The sequence below is a fragment of the Colias croceus genome, chromosome 23 (genome assembly GCF_905220415.1).
Source record: "Colias croceus chromosome 23, ilColCroc2.1".
Classification (NCBI taxonomy): domain Eukaryota; kingdom Metazoa; phylum Arthropoda; class Insecta; order Lepidoptera; family Pieridae; genus Colias; species Colias croceus.
Window position 1 is genome coordinate 6,597,928 of NC_059559.1, and position 20,336 is coordinate 6,618,263.

The 20,336-nt window shown below is 35.2% G+C and overlaps 1 protein-coding gene across 2 annotated transcripts in view; it reads right to left on the reverse strand.

Moving 5' to 3' along the window:
- The window catches only part of LOC123702358 (unextended protein-like), a 32,056-nt gene that overhangs the window by 346 nt on the left and 11,374 nt on the right, over window positions 1-20,336 (reverse strand). The window contains exons 2-15 of one of the 2 annotated variants that reach the window (XM_045650095.1): window positions 19,577-20,212; window positions 18,637-18,739; window positions 17,078-17,345; window positions 14,977-15,281; window positions 13,307-13,417; window positions 12,133-12,304; window positions 9,587-9,778; window positions 8,694-8,840; window positions 8,101-8,241; window positions 7,575-7,714; window positions 7,138-7,264; window positions 6,764-6,893; window positions 6,322-6,418; window positions 1,048-1,110 (exon numbers count right to left, since the gene is read on the reverse strand). In XM_045650095.1, coding sequence (XP_045506051.1) covers window positions 1,048-1,110; window positions 6,322-6,418; window positions 6,764-6,893; window positions 7,138-7,264; window positions 7,575-7,714; window positions 8,101-8,241; window positions 8,694-8,840; window positions 9,587-9,778; window positions 12,133-12,304; window positions 13,307-13,417; window positions 14,977-15,281; window positions 17,078-17,345; window positions 18,637-18,739; window positions 19,577-20,212 — 2,632 coding nt within the window. Of the gene's footprint in view, window positions 1-1,047; window positions 1,111-6,321; window positions 6,419-6,763; window positions 6,894-7,137; window positions 7,265-7,574; window positions 7,715-8,100; window positions 8,242-8,693; window positions 8,841-9,586; window positions 9,779-12,132; window positions 12,305-13,300; window positions 13,418-14,976; window positions 15,282-17,077; window positions 17,346-18,636; window positions 18,740-19,576; window positions 20,213-20,336 lie in introns of both variants that reach the window. The other variant, XM_045650094.1, reaches the window with a different exon arrangement.

A 20,336-nucleotide genomic window follows, 5' to 3' on the forward strand; every position in this document is an offset into this window, starting at 1 on the left:
CCGTTGGATTATTTTGCAGAGGCAATGTAAGGCCATAAACTTGAGAATAGTCAAATTAATACAAAAAAATGTGTGCGTCTACTTCGTACACACGTAAGAAGTAAAACTTCTTTATGACCTTATTTTTCAAAAAATAATTTACTATATGCAACTTTACAGAAATACGTCGTCGAATCACGCGTGGTAGGGATAAGAAAAAGATGGCGCGTAACGGAAAATTGTCACACGTTACGAAAAAATGTTACACTAAATTTTTTCCCAACCCCGATAAAGAAGTTTCACTTCAAAAATAATCGACCAAAAGGGCAGTGAAATTATAAAAACAAGGAGAGCAGCGAATTTTTCTCTTAGAATTTATCAAATAATTATAAATTGCATTAGATTAGAAATTTAAAATACTTCAATCAGTTTACATTGATGCCATTTAGTTCAGGATACATCGCCCATTTTTGCAAGTGACTACTATCAAGCTGATTTTCCGTTTGTAGCTTTATTTTGATGAGACACCGAATAATTTTGTGTACGAAACTCTCGATTGTGGTAGCTAACAGAGATAACAAGGATAAAAATTTTTGATTTGATGGTTCTCAAATATTTATTACGCAATTTGTAGGACAATATGTCTGTTGAATTATATAAACATTAACTAAGTGAAAACAAAAAAATCAGCTTGTTAGTAATCATTTATGATGACCTCGTTATCGATACACTTTGGAAAGGGGGACTCTTTGAACCAACCATAGATTTTGTAGGACAAATATTTTTTCGAATAATTTAGGTAATTATCTTGAGATTGAACCAAAAAAAAAATTCAGTTAGTAATAAATATTTGAGAACCATCAAATCAAAAATTTTTATCCTTGTTATCTCTGTTAGCTACCACAATCGCGAGTTTCGTACACGAAATTATTCGGTGTCTCATCAAAATAAAGCTACAAACGGAAAATCAGCTTGATAGTAGTCACTTGCAAAAATGTATCCTGAACTAATTATAATGTCATCAATATTACATTATGATTAATAGTCTATCACAAGTAGTTATTGTACCTGTCTTGATGGAGTTTTGTGTTCACCACTGATGCTTATATCTTCATCCACGGATTCCAATAGCTAAAATAAAAAAAAAAGTATTATTCAAGAACTTTATCACAGCAAATATAAAAAATTGCGTTAAAATTTTGCATTTTTTTGTGTTTTATTTATAAAAACTAGCTTTCCGACCGCGGCTTCGCCCGCTTTGTCTCAAACCTAATAAATTATATACTAAAACCCTCCTCTTGAATCACGCTATCTATTAAAAAAAAACCGCATCAAAATCCGTTGCGTAGTTTTAAAGATTTAAGCATACATAGGGACATAGGGACAGAGAAAGCGACTTTGTTTTATACTATGTAGTGATGTAAGTATGTTGGATAGGAAAGAAAGGGATTTGGAAAGGAAGAATTCTCCTTCAATTGAGACGTTAAGCATTTAATATTTCGAGTGATGGTCGTACGTACGTACGTACGTACGTACGTACTGTAATAAAATACAGTTTGACATAGTATATTGCTTTTCCCACGGGTTTGCTTACATTAGGTACTATAAGTGAACGTGTGATATGATATCCAACATATTTTTTTTGTTTTTGCAATAAATAGTGACATTCCATAACGTTCTAAAAATATATTTATGAAAAACACAAAGCTAAACTAAGGCTGGTTGCTGAGCTTGACCGACCGTCAGTGCGTACCGTCGGTCCTGACGATACGCATCAACAATTGTATGACTATGACACTAATGCGCATGACAATACGCGTGCGTATGGTCGGTCTAGCTATGAACGGTTTTATGAATTTCTATACATATGTCAAGCCGACTGAAGTACGCACTGATGGTCGTTCAAGCTCTGCAACCAGCCTTAAAGGCTTAAATCATAACACTCGTACTATAACTCCCTAAGAAGAACGAACTACTAAGTCTTTTACTAACTCTTTTAACCTTCAAGTCTGGTCCTTCTGCTCCAATAGCCTTATGATCTTAGTCAACTTCATCAAAATCAATCTCTCCACAGACCTCATATTTACGTTATATACATCTATATCACTCTCTACTTTGTCCTCGCTGTCACTTTTTAAATCTATTATTTTGTCATCAATATCTTGTACTAAATTAGCAATTTCTTCTTCATCATTGATGGCGGGATCACTGTTTGGATGAAATGTTAGGAGAGATCGCTCTGTGCGGAATTGGGCTTTCTTTTTCGCTCCTGAATAATGTGGGACTATTATTTGATACTTGTAGTGATAATTTGTGTTTTAGTTATTGATTATTATGCTGTTCATCATGATAAGGTTTTTTTTTAAATATTTCGGGACAATTTTCACACACGGCACGATCTGATACTCCCATACTAAGCTTTCGCTTCTGTTATGGACACCAGATGGCTGATAAAAATACATAATTAATTTATATAAATACTTATATATAATGAACATCCAGACACAGAGCAAACATCTATGTTCATCACACAAACATTTGCCCCGGGTGGGAATCGAACCCACGACCTCTGGCTTGGAAGGCAGGGCCACTACCAAGCCAACCGGTCAGTCAAGTATATCTAAGGTATTCTGCTAACCAGAGCAGAAACTGTTGGGTAAATTTGTCCAGTCGTTCTGCATTATGTAAAAATAACCAACAGTCATAGTTTCTGATTATTATTAATAGTAATTCTGATACAGAAGAGTAAGACTAATTGGGAAAATACAACCCATTCTGTATGATGGTATATTATAATAAAGATTCACTCTTACATAAAATCCTAACTGACTAAATTAAAATCAGTTGGTTTTTGATATAAAGAAAAACTTTCAACAACAAAAGCATTTAATGAGTTACTCGTCACAACTCTCAAAGTTCAGTCATATATTTCTTTCTTAACTGACATAACCAACCTTTTTTATCAAGATCCTCAATGGAACCAACATTGACCACACTCTGGCCATTCGCGTCTTTATTCCAATACTGTAACTTCAAGGAAATTTTATCTTGCGATAATGAGCCTGATTGCTTTCTGGTTAAATCGATATCCGATTGTTTAGGTGACACGGAATGTATGGATGTACTAGTTCTGGACGAATTTGCTGGGCTTTCAGATTTGGCCAATCTATTGGCCAGGTTAGCCCAATGTTTTGTATCGCCTGTTTGGCTGTTTGGCGTAGCTATAGGAGGAGTTTTCATCTCCTCATTCGAATCATTTTTTGGGCTGTCCTTAACAACTTTAGTAGACGAAATGGAACTTTTCTTGCCGAGGTTTTCATTCCTCGGACTGTTTCTCCTAGAAACATTGGCCGAAGCGCTGGTCCAATATTTGGACGTATTGGCCGTCTGGCTATCCGTCTTGGAAGCGTTGGACACATTGGCCGAAGCGCTGGTCCAATATTTGGACGTGCTGGCCGTTTGGCTCTCAGTTCTACCAGCTTCTTTATTCGTCCATTGCTTTGACGTTTGACTGTCCGTTCTAGGCACATATAATTTTCTGGCCAACTTATCGGCCAAGTACTTGGCGATGTATTCCTTATCGCTTGAGGTTGGTGATGAGTAGTCAGATGGTATATTGTTTTGTGACAGTTGTTTGAACTCCATTGTATGCGATTTTGGAGACTGCAAATTGTTTATTTCGCTTTTGAAGTGGTATTAAATTTTTTAAATATAGAGGGTAGATTTCTAGAATTTTCAGACGTAATATGGTATTGCTATATCGAAGAAAAATTATTGAAAGTTATGATGATAATTATTTTTTTAACTAATCTTAATATATATAAATCTCGTGTCACAATGTTTGTTCTCAATGGACTCCTAAACCACTTAACCGATTATAATAAAATTCGCACACCATGTGCAGTTCGATCCAACTTGAGAGATAGGATAGTTTAAATCTCAAATCGTTTTAGAGAAAGCGGGTTATAGTCAGAAATTCGAATACCTACTACTTACTTAATTAACTACATAATAAAAATAAAATAACAAACTTATAACTAAAATCGACAACATCCAAAATGTTTTTCATGTTATGCAATTTTTAACTACCACTTGAATATAATAACCAAACAAATCAAGAGACCACTTCAAAAAAATGTATCACTGTACGTTATTCATCAAAGTAGTATCATCTTTTCTATTTATTAGCATTTCCAACATATATTTTTATAACTTGCTGCTCCAATAGTGACTAATCGGTAATTCACTTTTATTATAGCTTGAGCGATTAGTTGTGGTTTATTATCAAGACTACACCAATTATGGAGAATCAAATGTTTTTGAATGTCATTGCTTTCTTTAATTCTAAATGATCAGAATCAATCTACCCGACACACTACCCATCTTTAAATTTATTAACCGACTTCAAAAAAAAGGAGGAGGTTATCAATTCAGCCGGTATATTTTTATTTTCAAATAGGTTTGAAGTCGGTGCCAAGTACTAAGCACCTAGCCCGTGCACCGACATCAAACCTTTTCAATAAATAGCACATCTAAATAATTTATAGTAATTAATAATATCAAATCTTTTTTATTTTTTACTTTTCCGTTTTAAAGTCGGTTGTTTTTAACGTAGTTATTTCCCAAAATATACCCTATACTTATTGTCCTCCTGACTATCTATCCCTGATTTTACCAGACTACATAATATATCTGTTTCTAGTCTAATCTACCTGAAGTACTAAATAATTTGCAAGCTGTACCATATTATTTGCCTAACTACAGCCTGTATTTTTTGTTCTACTAACCATCTTTAATTTAATTATACCATACATAATTAATAATACTACATAATTAATAATAAATAATAAATAAATTAATTGAAACTAAACTAATGTAATTGTGAAATTCCGGACTTATATAAATGGTACCTTATTATTTTTGTTATTTTTGTAATCTAATTATTGTCAAATTTAATTGTATGAGATAATATTATGTAATTTAAATATAACATTATGATTGTATTGCAATACCTGTATAAGGTTACTAATATGTAAATTGGTTGGTAAGCAATAAATTATTTGAATTTGAATTTGAATTTACATATCATATCTTATTACCAAGTACCGATTTCCAATCCCGTACAAATGAGTACTTATTAAACAACACCCCATATAATACACTAGTGGTCCGCCCCGGCTTCGCCCGTGGTACATATTTCACAATAAAAGGTAGCCTATGTCCTTTCTCGGGTATCAAAATATCTCCATACCAAATTTCGTGCAAATTGGTTCAGTAGTTTAAGCGTGATTGAGTAACAGACAGACAGACAGAGTTAATTTCGCATTTATAATATTAGTATGGATTTTACAAACACCCGCGTTATATTTTACAAACACCTGTATATCCATTACAATTTGTCATTTCTGTTCTATTCACTATCCATTGTTACACTAACCATATCTCTTTGATTATGTCAGACTACATATTGTATCTGTTTCCAATCCCATCTACCTAAAATACTCAATACTTATCATAACATAGTCAGTTCTTATTATTTTGCATGTATCTATTTCCACTTAAAACACTTATTAAACTACATCCTGTATCAAATAATTTTATACACTACGACCTGGATCATTTCATTTTACTAACAACAACCTTTATCTTTTATCCTACTGTCCATATAACATTATTTATCGGACTACTTAATTTCTATTAAGATTTTTTTTTTAATTTAATAGACAACCTCTCGGATTCTATCTATCCGAATTAATTTTTAAATTATCCCATCTAAACTATACCCTGTATTAAAAATCTACCCCCTATACCAGTACAATTTTTACAAACTACCCCCACTAACTACACTCTGTATACACAAACTGCCCGCTACAACAACACAAGCACGATATACACGTTGCGGCACCTGACCGTCCCCGTTGGGAATGGAGCCCGCACTGAGCGAGGTGCGAGCGCTTTGCAGTGTCTCACTGTGAGCGGCCAACGTGCCGACGCTCTGGGGAGCGGGTGGGGTTGTGTGGGATAATTACGGGATAAGTGGGATAATTATGGGATAATTACAGGATAAGTGTGATAATTATAGGATAAATGGCATAGTAGAGGTGGGATAGTGTATAGTAAATATGGAGTTGCATATGGGACTGACTTTATTAATTTTATAAATGCATAGCGTATGCATTATGCATGTTTTAAAAAATCGATTCATTTGATAATCATCATTTCTTGTAAAAATACCAATTAAATATTGTAGAATCAAACAATTTTTTTTTTTTCAATTTTTGAGACCATTTTCAAAGTAAAAACTGAAATAAGTTAATTTTTGTTTATGGTTAAAATACATACCTTATCAACTTCAGTGTCGAACTGTTCATTGGTTGCGCCCTTCGATAGAGCGCCCTTTTCCATGAGGGAAGCACGTTTGGCCGCCAAGTATAGACTCCTAGAATATTGTTGAGATTATAAATTGATGGAGGAAAGTTTCAGATGACAATATATCGAGTGCTTTTTGAGTGTGATTTGAGTGTAGAGTGGGATTTGAGTGTGATTTGAGTGTTGAGTGTGATTTGAGTGTTGAGCGTGATTTGAGCGTTGGTCGTGTCTAAAGTGTGTTTTGAGTTTGATTTAAGTGTGTTTTGAGCGCGATTTAAACACATTTGAGCACTATTAAGACACATTTTGATCACACGCACACACACACAAGCGTTTTTGAGCGGGTTTTTAGCTAAAAGTTGAACAGGATTATCTTATCAAAAATACTTTTCGCGAAGTATAAGAACACACTGACCGTTTAACAGTGAGATAGAACATCTCAGTGACCGCCCGCACCGAGTAGTCCGGCACGAACGTGTGACGCAACATCGAGTCCATATTTATGTTCTGGAGGGAGCCCATCGCGGAGGGGGTGGGGGATTCCGCTGAAAAAATGAAGAAAAAATTATTATTATTATAAATAAATTAAAATTACTGCGTTTCGTCATGGCAAAACCGTCACGTCATGGAGTAAGGCAACAATTTTAGTATCTGAATATTTCTAAAGAAGTTTCATTGCTAACACGTGTGCTCGGCAAACACGCTTTTTTATTTTAAATCAAGTTGTTATGTGGGTTTATCTAATCTATCCGTACTAAGCAGTCCCCTCCAGGGGGGATCCACACTCACCGAGCCCCACGTTCTGCGTGAGCGCCTGCACGCCGAAGTACGTGAACGGCCCCGCCTCGAACACGAGGTTCTCGCGGCCCACCGTCACCTCCACTCGGCCTTCCAGGATCAGCACGAAGTAGTCCACCTGCAGGGGAATAACATATTATTGCCACAGATAACAAAATAATAATTTAAAAAAAAAAAAAAAAAAATCACGTTTACAAAGTTCGAATTGAATCTGTGCGTCAACAACCCTCAAAACATCCCAAAAACGCCAAAAACTTATTTTCCCCCTTTTTCCAAGTCAACTTACTGGCTTCTCCTGTTGAAAGACATACGTTTTCACTTACTACTTCTAACTTCATTCAGGAAACCAACCTCAAATTACTTCCAACTACCCTTAAACCACCCAAAAAATGTTATCCCCATTTTCCCCTTTCCCCAAGTGAACTCACCGGCTTCCCCTGCTGAAACACATACGTATTGACGTCTTTCTTCGTTTTCCCCTTCACTTTAATGTGATGTATGACATCTTGTTTCAGTAAACGTCGTAACACTGTCTCTGAGACGACGTCCGGCTTGAACGCGTCTACACCTGTAGGGTAAATTTATATTTTTTTATATTACACTTTATTATGCTCATTAAAACTTAATATAACTGAATCAGCACACAAGGCGGCCTTGTCATTAATGAGATTTTTTTATTTGAGTATTTTTTATTTGTTTGTTTAATCATATTCAAAAAACTTCAACCCATCTATTTATTTTATATTTTTGTTAAGGCACGGCAAGATTCTTATGTAGAAAAAAAACAAAAAATTATCAGGATAATAGGAGCTTAGAAAATTAAATAAAACGATGTCTGGAAGAGACCACCGTATGTAATAAGACCGCCTTTTGTGCCATTATTTAATTTGTATGTAAAATTTGACAGTTTATGATGGTACAAACATAGTTATCACAAAAAGCTGACAAACTCACTAGTGCTGAGAAACTGGAACGTAGCCAGCGTAAGCTGCGGCGATATGTGTATGCGCCTGTGCTCGTGTCTCTCAGCAAATGCTGCGAAGTCTTGCAGTTTGTGCTGCGGACGGTTGCGTCTGCGCTTCGTGCGGTTGTCCACTGGGAAAATATTGATTATTTGCTGTGAATAAGTGTATAGTAAGAAAAACATAAATATATAAAAGATATAACAAACATATTTTTAGAACTGTGAAGAGAATAATTATTTACCATGAATAAGTATTAGCAAGAAAATTATTGTTGTAGAAATATTTTTAGGATACTTCTAAATGTATTAATTACAAGCAAATAAAAAAATGTAAATATAAACAGTCGTAATACGATCATAATATATCATGTTAATGTTGTTTCACAATCTCTGCCACTATGTCACCAGTTGACAGAACGTCACCAGTTGAAAAACGTCACCAGTTGACAGAACATCCCCAGTTGACAGAATATCACCCGTACCCAGGTGACAGAGCGTCCCCAGTTGACAGAACGTCCCCAGTTGACAGAATGTCCCCATTTGACAGTATGTGGGCTGATGATCATGATGACCCAATACTCACGGAACACATCGGTCTCATCCACAATCTCCGCCTGTATCATCTCCTCGATGACGTCCTCCAACGTCACCAAGCCAACCGTCTCGTAGAACGGGTCACCTTCACCCTCACTGTTTATTCGGTGCACGAACGCCATGTGCCCTTTGTGACCTGGTTTGGAAGTTATTAAAACCTGATAAAATAAATTGTAATACTGATAAAACCTGATAAAATAAATTGTAATACCTACTGACATGACATGAGAGCAACTATGGAGTTTCTTGCCGGTTCTTCTCCATAGATACTGCTTTCCGAATCGGTGGTAAATGTTAAAAATATGTATTGACGATTCAAAAGTGCTTCTAGAAGAAGTCTAATTGAATGAATAAATGTTTGAGTTTGAGTCTGGTTATATGGTTTAATTAGAGAAATGTTTAAGGAAGAAAGTTGTTTTAGTCGTTAGGGGGAACTAAATACAGCCTCATGACTTGGCCGAGTTGGGAGAAATTGAATCAAAAGTTCTTTTTCAGTAGTTAAATTTTGCCTCTAAATTTAACTACTGAAAAAGAACTTTTAACAAACAAAACTGTTAGATAAATTTAAATTTTGACCTGCTAAATATACTCTAAAAAAAATATCGTTCAGAATTACGATAGGCACATTTTAATTATTAGGAAACATTTATAATTGCATGCGTCAAAAAATAAATTTAAACTAGCTTATCGCCTGCGGCTTCGCCCGCTTTCTATAAAACGATTTGAGATTTAAACTATCCTATCTCTCAAGTTGGATCGAACTGCACATGGTGTGCGAATTTTATTATAATCGGTTAAGTGGTTTAGGAGTCCATTGAGGACAAACATTGTGGCACGAGATTTATATATATTAAGATATACATAATATAACACCCTACTTACCATCCTTAAACTGCTTGAACATGACATCCAAAGTGACATCTTCGAACACAAAGTTGCACGGGTTCTGATAGTACTGGCAGAGCGTGCGCAGCGGCGTGTTGTCGTCCGGGTCCACGAACGCGAGGTCCTTTATGAACAGGACTGTCACTATGTTCCCGCGGTGACCCTCGTATACTGGGATACGGGAGTAGCCTGGGGGGAGAGACTAGTTATACAGAATGAAAATTTTCAATGGGCCTTGGAAGGAAAGTACTTGAATTACTAGAGATAGCAAATTTTTCTTAAAAGGAAACGTTACATTATTTTTTTTAAATAATTTTTCAATTTTATTCCTTTCCTAAAGGAACGTTTCTTTTTCAGCATGCAAGCTGGTGAAAATGTAACTGATTTAACCCATTTATACAAGTTAAATATGGGAACTGGTAAAAATTTAGAGTAATTATTCATCATGCTAGATGTAGTATGCTTTTAGTTCGACAATTCAAGACTCCCGTCCGACTAGGGCCCTTCCGGCCTCCTCCACTCAAGCGACAGCCCAAGCCGAGGTTCGAGATCCCCGTCAAGGACGCCCTTGCGCATGTCATGTTTTATATATATTATTTAATTCCGTCTTCCCCCTTATCTTTTTCTGGTAGGCAACAACCATAACCTCTGTTATGGTCTATGGGCGACGCAACCTGCTTACCACCAGGCAGTGCGTCCGCTCGTTTGCCTCCCTACCCTATAACATAAAAAAAATGTCGCTACCACGGTGAACCTTCAGTTCACCCACGCGTCCGCGTTAAAATGTAGAAGCCCTTCTGGCTAACATTGAGAGACACCCCACAAAAAAAAATACAAGAATACCCTATAGGGAGAGCAATCCAGTTGGGAACTTGGAAATAAGACCAGATACGTATATACAGTATATGTATACGCGTCTGAGATTTAATGGAATCCTTAGCTTTCAAATACAAACATTCGCACAGAAATTCAATTTCTGGCGTATAGCTTTGGTCAGTTCGATTTAATGGCACACATAAAATAATTTTTATTTATTTTCACATTTGCACATAATTATATAAATACTTTGCAATTTTATGCCCCAAATAATATAAATAATAAATGACTAGACAAGAGACTAGGCCAACATAAACATTATTTTTTTATGATAAGTTCCCATCTATTCCCGTCACAAAACTTTCGATACACAGATCGATTTAAACTAGATAGGGCAAGTGCGTTATAATTGTACAATAGAAAAAAAAAATAGTCAAATTACAAATCATTCTCCAAATCTTCATAAATGTCAATGTTTGTTTATTTTTACGGCTAACCACATTTTATTGACAATTTTTATTCCCTTATAGCCTAATACAAAATCAAAAAATCAAAATCAAAAATATTTGTTCGTTAACAAATATGTTTACAATTATATCAGTCATTGAGACATCCTTTTAAGCATTTATAAGCTTGTGGTAGAATATCTCGCTCTTCCTAGAGTACATTACCATTTATTGTTACACGAATAACATTTCCTTAATAAAGTAAAAAGTGATATAAAGATAAATGGGTATGTAAAAACTATTCAGATATACTTTATGGAACAGAACAGACAATACGTCTGATAATTATTATAAATTTGATGATTTGAAGTGCTGATTTTTATGGCTTCAAAAAAAAACTAATGATGAAACGGATTTGACTCTGTGCATTATGTTATTTTATTCATTAATTTTCTTCATTTTACAACAAATTACCATTACATTTATATCACCAGTATACATTGCCATCAAAAACCCTATTAAGTACAAAAAACTTGAGCGATGTCAAGGGACATCCGGATGGAACGAAGTGTTAAGGTAGAGAGAGACAGACAGAGAACTACGCGCACGGCTTACAACTCCAGCAAAAAGTGTCGTGACAACTTTTCGTAAGAATTTTTTCCGTCTAGCCCCCTTTCACTACGCGCGATAAGGAACTTCGTTCCAATAAAATATTTCTATACAAATGTAATAAAGTGCATTGCGCCTACTCCATACACAAAAGTCACACAATGGTCTCATCTAGTATCTATAGTATCTCCGTTCAACTCTCACGTCGTAAACTATTACATAAATCTATGTTTACCCGAAGGGCACCGCTGGAATGGTTCCAAAATGTTTTCATAAACTTCTATACATAGACTAGACGAAAATATTTATATATTGACACGCTCTTGCTTATTCGGTTCAAAACATTTGAACTTATCTAGAAGTACTAAACTTATAGTAATTCATAATTGTATGTTAAGGTAAACATATAGGTAGGTATAACACTGCAATATCCTCTTATAGTCGTTATATTTATAAAGATTGAAGTGAAATTGATAAGAATTAACAAATATTTCCATATAAATAACATCGCCATCTAGTGGTACTATAGGTTAATTATGCAATAATTTAAACACACATTGTTTACAAGAGCCCGATTGACGTCAGCAGTAGATACACAATAGGCACCTTTTTCCCTAGATAAAGTCACTCAAAAACACCAAAAATTACTTTTCCCCTTTTCCCCCTACTTACCAGACTTAATAATCTCCGACATCGTCTCAAAGTCCAGTATCGACGTGATCGGCAACATGAACACGTCCTCCAGTTTCGTCATCACACTAGACACGGTTTTCTTGCGCAGTTCCAAAGCACCGGATATTATGTTCACCTCGTCTTTGTCGAGATCGTTCACGTCTGTTGTCAACTGGTGAATGGGGGATGGGGGTTAATTGTTGAAAGGAGGAACGCAAATATACAGGGTGTCCCACTATTGGTATACTAAGCGCGAAGGAACTTGTAGTTTTGCATATACTGATCACGAAAAAAAATACTTAAACAACAAAACTACGTCAAAAAATTTTTGCAAAATTTTTCCTCAAAATCCATGTTTTCTTCTCTAGCTTCGCGCAGCCGGCATATACCGCTTCTCTAATGTGAGCATTTTGTCTATGAAAACATAATCTTAAGCGATAGCTCACGTGCGGGTGGTAAAATTGTTCGGGTTGCTTGTTATGGGTATACGCATAGAGTTTTAAGAATTCATCTATTTGAAAAAAATGCGTCTGGAATTTTATAAGTATTTTTTACGAACTTACGTATGCAAAACTATAACCTCCTTTGAGCTAAGTTAGTATACCAACAGTGGGACACCCTGTATATTATTTAATAATTTTAATCAAAAAATGAAACTGTCAGAACTAGACCAAATTTAAATGGAATGGAGGCTTCTTCTTTGGCTGGATTAAAGGGATAATTATTTAAAAAACCTCAACCTAAAAGGGCATTAATTTAATCCTATTTATATACATTTTTTCAATATTCTTCGACCATTAAAAACAACTAGATACATAATCCTATACAAAAACGAACTTTAAACTGTTCTCAAATCTATTTAACCGAAACTTGACTTCAAGAAAATTTGTGTGTATTCGTCCATGACATAAAGTCCAATTTACCAAACCCACCAACCATACATTGAATTTTAGGAAATGCAACCTTATTCCCAAACACTAAAGTCTAATTTATAAAACCCAACTACCATACACTGAATTGTAGGAAATTCAACCTTGTTCCCAAACACTTAAGTAAATTTGTGTCTGCCTGTCTTTGTTCATGACATAAGATTGAATTTAAAAAACTCTTTTTTAACTTTAAGGAAATGTGTATCTATTCATTTTTAACCACCGAAGCAATATCTCACCTTTACCAATTCCTTCAACCGCTCTCTGTTATACACGCTCCCGATCTCCTCCCCGAGGAAGTAGTCCAGGAGCTTGCTGACGGGGTACGCAAGGGGAGCTGTTAGGGCCATCACCGCCTAAGGGATATTAAATAACGTCATTTTTTTGTTTAAATCAAAATTAAAATACAATCATAAATGATCTATGTAAAATAAAACCGGCTAGGTGCAGATACATGCAGATTCCCTTCAGCAAAATAAGCTATCTTCAGTACAGGGAAGAGAAAATTTCCACCCTGTACATTGAACCTTGGAGAACATAAGCAGTTCTTTTATGAGGTAAAGACCTTATAAAAGAACTTCTATTATTACCATACGAGCAAAGCCCGGTCAGAACACTAGTCAATTATCAACATGTAGCGCCCGGCAAACTTCTTCTTCTTTTATTACTATAATTTTGCAATGTACCTACCTATTGAGAACTACTGTTGTGTGACGTAATATTGTATAATGTAATTTATAATTTAAGATATTTGCACGCTCAACTACGAGCAGAATGTCTAAGAACCTATAAAATTTGTACTACTTCAGCTATGTAACTACATTAAGCAAATAAAGAGAATTTGAATTTGAATTTGGCCAAAAAGTAGCGTGGTGGGAGAAGTTTGCTCATATCAAAATGTAATAAAACTTGATGCGCAAACTTCCCCCACCACGCTACTTTTTGGCCAAGAAGTTTGCCGGGCGCTATATACAGTATCATTAACTGACGTAGCGTTATTATATTACACTAGATTTCCGCCCGCGGCTTCGCCCGCGTTTGCAAAGGAAAACCCGCATAGTTCCCTTTCCCGTGGGATTTCCGGGATAAAAACTATCCTATGTGTTCATCCAAGTTACCCTCTATATGTGTGCTAAATTTCATTGTAATCGGTTCAGTAGTTTTTACGTGAAAGAGTAACAAACATCCATACATCCATACAAACTTTCGCATTTATAATATTAGTAATTTAGTAGTAGTAGGATTAGCTACTTGGTTATATGCCATAAATTACTTTGTCGATCATAAACTTTGTTGGCTGCCCCATATTTTATGTTTGCTATGCAATATGCTTGATATATATGATCCGATACAAATTACAGAAAAAGTAATTAACCACGTTCTAAGATATTTTAATAATATATTTGCAATTATATTGTGAGAAAGAGACACATCAACATAGCTGTCTCTTTTCCAAGCTTGGAAATACTTTTAGACTTGCTTATATTCAAATTTCAGACTGAAATAGTGGCACGTGAATGCTACAGTCTTCATTATATGAGAATATTAGTACTTTCCTAAATTCCTGAGACAAATTCTTCATTAATATAGTCCCTTCCGAAACAAATCCCTTACCTTTAAAAAACCTAGCAACTTATATTTTGTGTTTGTAGAATATATGTATACAGCAGCATTCTTAAGTGAGAATTAATTAATTTATGGTTTGAGAAATCCTATGTCGCATCGTACAATAAAATAATACTCCAATACTCACCAATACTCACGTAGTGATGACAACTTACCAAATTTTTATTTATCTTCACTTTTACGTTATATATTTCTCCCACTCTCTCTACTTATACCTACTCTACTATCGATATTTTTACCTTCTATTTACCCCACTCTTTCTACTTTTGCCTAATAAAATATCACTAACCTTAGTGATCATAATACTCCTGGCGCCAATCATCAAACCGTGCCTTGAACATATCGCCTGTGGAGTTATTTCGCCGAGCAAAACTATCGAAAGCGTTGAGAATATCACCGCAAACAATCCTGAAGTCAACTCATCCAAGAGTATTGTAAAAGTCGAGTTAACAGCCACGTTTCCTAGCAAAATGCTACAGAGTAGGTAGTTCCCGTGGTCTCTGACGGGCATTATGGCTCTGGCGTATTTTCGCTCTTGCTCTGTGCCAGTGTTGGATATGATTTTTAATTCTGTACGGTCGAGAGACATTAGGCCTGTAAGAGATGGCAGAATTAGTGTTATTCAAATTCAATTTATACTATACTAGGTTTCCGCCCGCGGCTTCACCCACGCAGTCAAAGAAAAACCCGCATAGTTCCCGTTCCCGTGGGATTTCCAGGATTGCGTCATTTTCCCGGGATAAAAAGTAGCCTATGTCCTTTCTCGGGTATCAAAATATCTCCATACCAAATTTCATGAAAATTGGTTTAGTAGTTTAGGCATGATTGAGTAACAGACAGACCGACAGAGTTACTTTCGCATTTATGATATAAACTAGCGGTCCGCCCCGGCTTCGCCCGTGGTACATATTTACGTTTTCTCTACATAAGAACAATCCCCGTACTTCAAGGAATATAATAAAAAAAGAATTATCGAAATCGGTTCAGCCGTTCTCAAGTTATGCGCTTACCAACACATTTTGGGATTCATTTTTATATATAAGAAGATTATAGTATGGATTGCAGAACACAAATAGACCTTGAAATAGAATTGGTACCGTGCATTGCAATTTCTGGACATTCTAAAATTTTGCAAAAACAGCCTGTGTGTACACAGTTATAAAAGTATATGTAAAATGGAACTATGGAACACTATGGAATAAAATGCTGAAAACTACGAACAGAATAAAGTATTTAAGACTGACCTCATAAAAAAGTCTCAACAGATACTAACAAAGGAGAGACTATTGATAGATAAATATTAATTTCATCTCATTCGGGCCAATGAATTGTTACTGAATACTCATTGTAATCTACTTAAGTAGTAATACTTAGCTAGATTACGCTAAACTTACAGCACACCCCGGACACTCCATACAAAATTATCGTTTTGACAGTCACACTGTAGAGACTGCAAATGTGTGTGTTAACGCTTTATGGTTGGCACATTTGTGACTAGCGTAAAAAAAAAATTCGCGTTTTTCTGATGAAATGTCAATCTTCGTTGCGTATCGTCCTTGCAGACAAATACGGACCATTTTCAGGCTGATCGTGCGGGGTGAGGTAAGTGTTTAATTTTGGCGGGAGGCGGAGAGTGTCCGTTCTGTAGCGTTTAGCTACTATTATGTATTCTGTGCTTACAGTATAATCAATCATACTACATTTGCGAAATTCCACAAGCATTCCATACGTATCACATCTATACTGACATTTCAGTCTGCCCTTAATGTTTTCGGTTACCCCATACCTGACCTAATATTGGAATTAGTTATTTGACCCAAATTCCTAGTGACAGTCTCGTCTCGAACGTTTTAATGACGCAATTAAAATATAGACGAAAACGACAAACTAACAAAAAACTTTTTTGAAAGCTTTTCGCCAATTACCAAATTAAAAAAAAAATGTAAGTCAAGTTTATGAAATACAAACACGATTTTATCTGTTCTGAACAAAAATGCCAAAAATAATAGGCCAAGATTATCATCAGACCAAATTATTAAATCTATACTAATATTATAAAGCTGAAGTTTGTTTGTTTGTTTGAAGGCGCTAATCTCGGAAACTACTGGTCCGATTTGAAAAATTCTTTCGGTGTTAGATAGCCCACTTATCGAGGAAGGCTATAGGCTATATATAATCACGCTAAGACAAACAGGAGTTGAGCCACGCGGGTGAAACTGCCGAGCGCAGCTAGTATGTTATAACCCGACTTACGTATTGTCAAGTTTCACGATAATAGTACAAGAGTTCACAAAAAAAATAAGTTACTAAAATTTTATACCATCGTTACAACTTCATCTCTCAAGTTAGTTTAAAATTTAAACTTCCCAGCACTTAGAAATATCACTTACCCAAATTCAACCCCGAAAACAGCGCAGAGAACGTCAAACACACCAGTATGAGTATCATGGCCACCCAGAGTGGCATTAACTTATTATGTGTCGCGAATATCTTCCAATTCTCAACACCCTGATGTATATACTTCTCTTCATCTTCACTCGGATCAGTGACACCTTCCTTGAGATTCTTGGCGCATATGTACATTTTAGACCCAATTATGGGGGAGGGAGCACGAAATTGGAATAGAGCTGATGTGGCTGTTACCGATTCGTGTACCGCCTGGAAGTTTGAAAGTAGTTATAATTCTTAAAAGTCAATAAATAAATATAAAAGCGTGTGTTCCGAGTGTGTGTGTTTGCACAAGTGTCAGAAGTGAAACTTTTTCGGCAAGATTCAAATATACCGAAATCGTCACCTTACTATATGAAGTGGCGGTATTGCCATAACGATACCTTGAAATTTTACTATCAATGCGCCTAAAGAAGTTTATCTTCAAAAATCCTCGATTTCTTTCAACATACATAGTAATATGTTCTAACTTAATAACAAATATACAATAGGAATCAACACATTAGGCACAAAGACTAAGAAAATTATGTCAGCTTAGTGTAATTATCGGATTTGCATCCACAGGTCTGCATTAATAAATCTGCTTAGTACTGTTATATTTACAGATTGAATTGAATAGAATATGCTACAAATTGACAAGCTTCCATGGCTTTAAGGATCTTTTGTTAATAATAATTAATCACAGTTAAGGTCAAAAAGTTGATTTATACACGCTTTAATAAGTTCGATTTTGTTTAAGCCACAAATATATTCCCTGTTATCTCATCAAAAGCTAATAAATGCAACAAATTTTCAACAGAAGCTTATAGCTGCTCAATCATGCAATGTTCCATCGATTTATGGACAGTTAACAAGGCATCTTCTTCAATCCATTAAAATGCACGCCACTCTCAAGGGACACTAATAACTGATATTTTTGATATGAAGTTTGCATGAAACAATTTAAGATTTCCATTTCAATTTGTATGATGAAAATTGTCATTTTTTATTGCATTTACGTTATCTATACTACTATTATAAAGCAGAAGAGTTTGTGTGTTTGTTTGTTTGAACGCGCTAATCTCAGAAACTACTGGTCCGATTTGAAAAATTCTTTCGGTGTTAGACAGCCCATTTATCGAGGAAGGTTATAGGCTATGTATCATCACGCTAAGACCAACAGGAGCTGAGCAATGCGGGTGAAACCGCGGGGAACAGCTAGTTTATAATAAAACAAGTTTGAAAATTCTTCCACCAGTTCTACATTATTCATGAGTGATAACAATTTGTACAGTGAAATATTTTTTGTGAGATTTTTTTTCAAATTCACTTCTTTCGCAATACTAATAAAGAACTGAGGATTTTTGCCTTCATTAAAACTCAAGAGAGTTAATAATCTGTATCTGCTATTAAATTAATAATTATTACATAAGTGTAGTAGAAGGTTGTTATTTCTCCACCAATAATATATAAACACATGGAAAATCCATATCAATAGTGCGATTCAGAAGTAGTCACTCACCATATGCTCTCCCTTGAGCAGAAACTTGCAGGGTTGGCCGTACTCAAGCGCGTCGTGTGTGAACGCGATCACCGTCCTCTGGCTTAGACCTTGGCCAAACAGCCTGCATCATAGAAACAACAATCCTAAACTTACAGTACTTTAATTGGCAATTACTGTAACATTAACCAGTTGTTAGAATTGTCTAGATTTTAATATCTGGCGCCTTATTTCCTGTTATTTCTGCAGACATATCGTTATCTTCGGCTAACACCAGATTTTTTACGAAAATAAAGGACCTATTCATTCTAACAGATATTCTATATTTAAAGATACATTACCTACAGGGAAACTTGTGCAAAACTTTTAATCCTCCAAAATATTTAACAAAGAACAAAACATGCCTATTTATTACTAACTTATGACTGATAAAATCAGTATTATGCCCAAATACCTGACGTACTATGATACTACTTTTTAATATAGTAGATAGTATCCTACATTGCAACTGACTTTTGTCATGACCTTTTAGTGTATCGATTCCCAGATTGAGTAGCTATTACCAAGAACCTTTAACGAGATTTTAGTACGTATATCTCATTATGAGGTCATGAAGTCTTAAAGCGTAGTTTTCAGGTCACCTAAATAGGTGTAGACAGTACATTATTGATTATGTGTGATAAAAAGTCTATATAAATTTTATAATGGAGTCGTATAGTTACTAGAAAGAGCAAATCCAATACCCACTGCCTAAAAATTGGTAATAAATTATTCAAGCGTAATTGATCTCGAAAATACAGGCTACTTCTTTTTTGTAAAAATAAAATTTAAAAAACAAAATTGAAGGTGATGGAGTATTTTAAAACTTGGATAAAGAACATCGCAGGGATTCGCAAGCAAATACTCGTTTCGCACGCTAACTTTTTCTTTCTATAAAAACACCAAACCGCGCAGTACTTACCTTAAAGTGACTTTAGTATCAGCCAGAACACTAGGTATACCGTCCTCCAATATCTTAGGATCCTTCTCAGCCTCTTCAACCCTCAAACCATCCAGAAATATAGCTGCAGAAGATTTAACACCTGTGAAATCGGTTACTTGGAACATGAGCTGTCTTTTCATTTTGGCGCCATCAACATTGAAGTCCTCCTTGTTGAATGAAAGACTGTCTAAATTGTCTGAATTGTCATCTTTCTCTGTGTATATATCGCTATTATTAACTGCAATATCTATTTTAGCATCACTATCATTACTTTTATGTATCACAGCTTTATCTAAACCATTAGTACTTTCTTCTTTTAAAACAGTTTTATTCGTCTCCCTTTTTCTTCTATCAATATAATCATTACCATTATAAATATCATTGTTATTAATATAATTTTTTTCTATAAGATTTTCGTATCCTGTATCATTAAGAGGTACATATTTATTATCTATTAAAACTTCGATTGCGTTTCTTTCTGCTCTGGAGGGCTTCGCGACATTTGAAATATAATTAACATCTGTATCGTGGGAGAGATCTGCCCATTCTTTGTTTGTTTCTTGTAGTTCATTGGTATCTTTAGGCGCTTGTAATTCGTTGTTGGTTTCGGGAAGTCTGTGAACAATAATATAAATATCAGTTTGATGAATTACTGCATGAGTGATGGTAGGTGGTGACGGCCTCATAATAAGAGTTTTACATTAAGTGGATCGTCTACTCTTTTGCTAGTAGTAGTGTG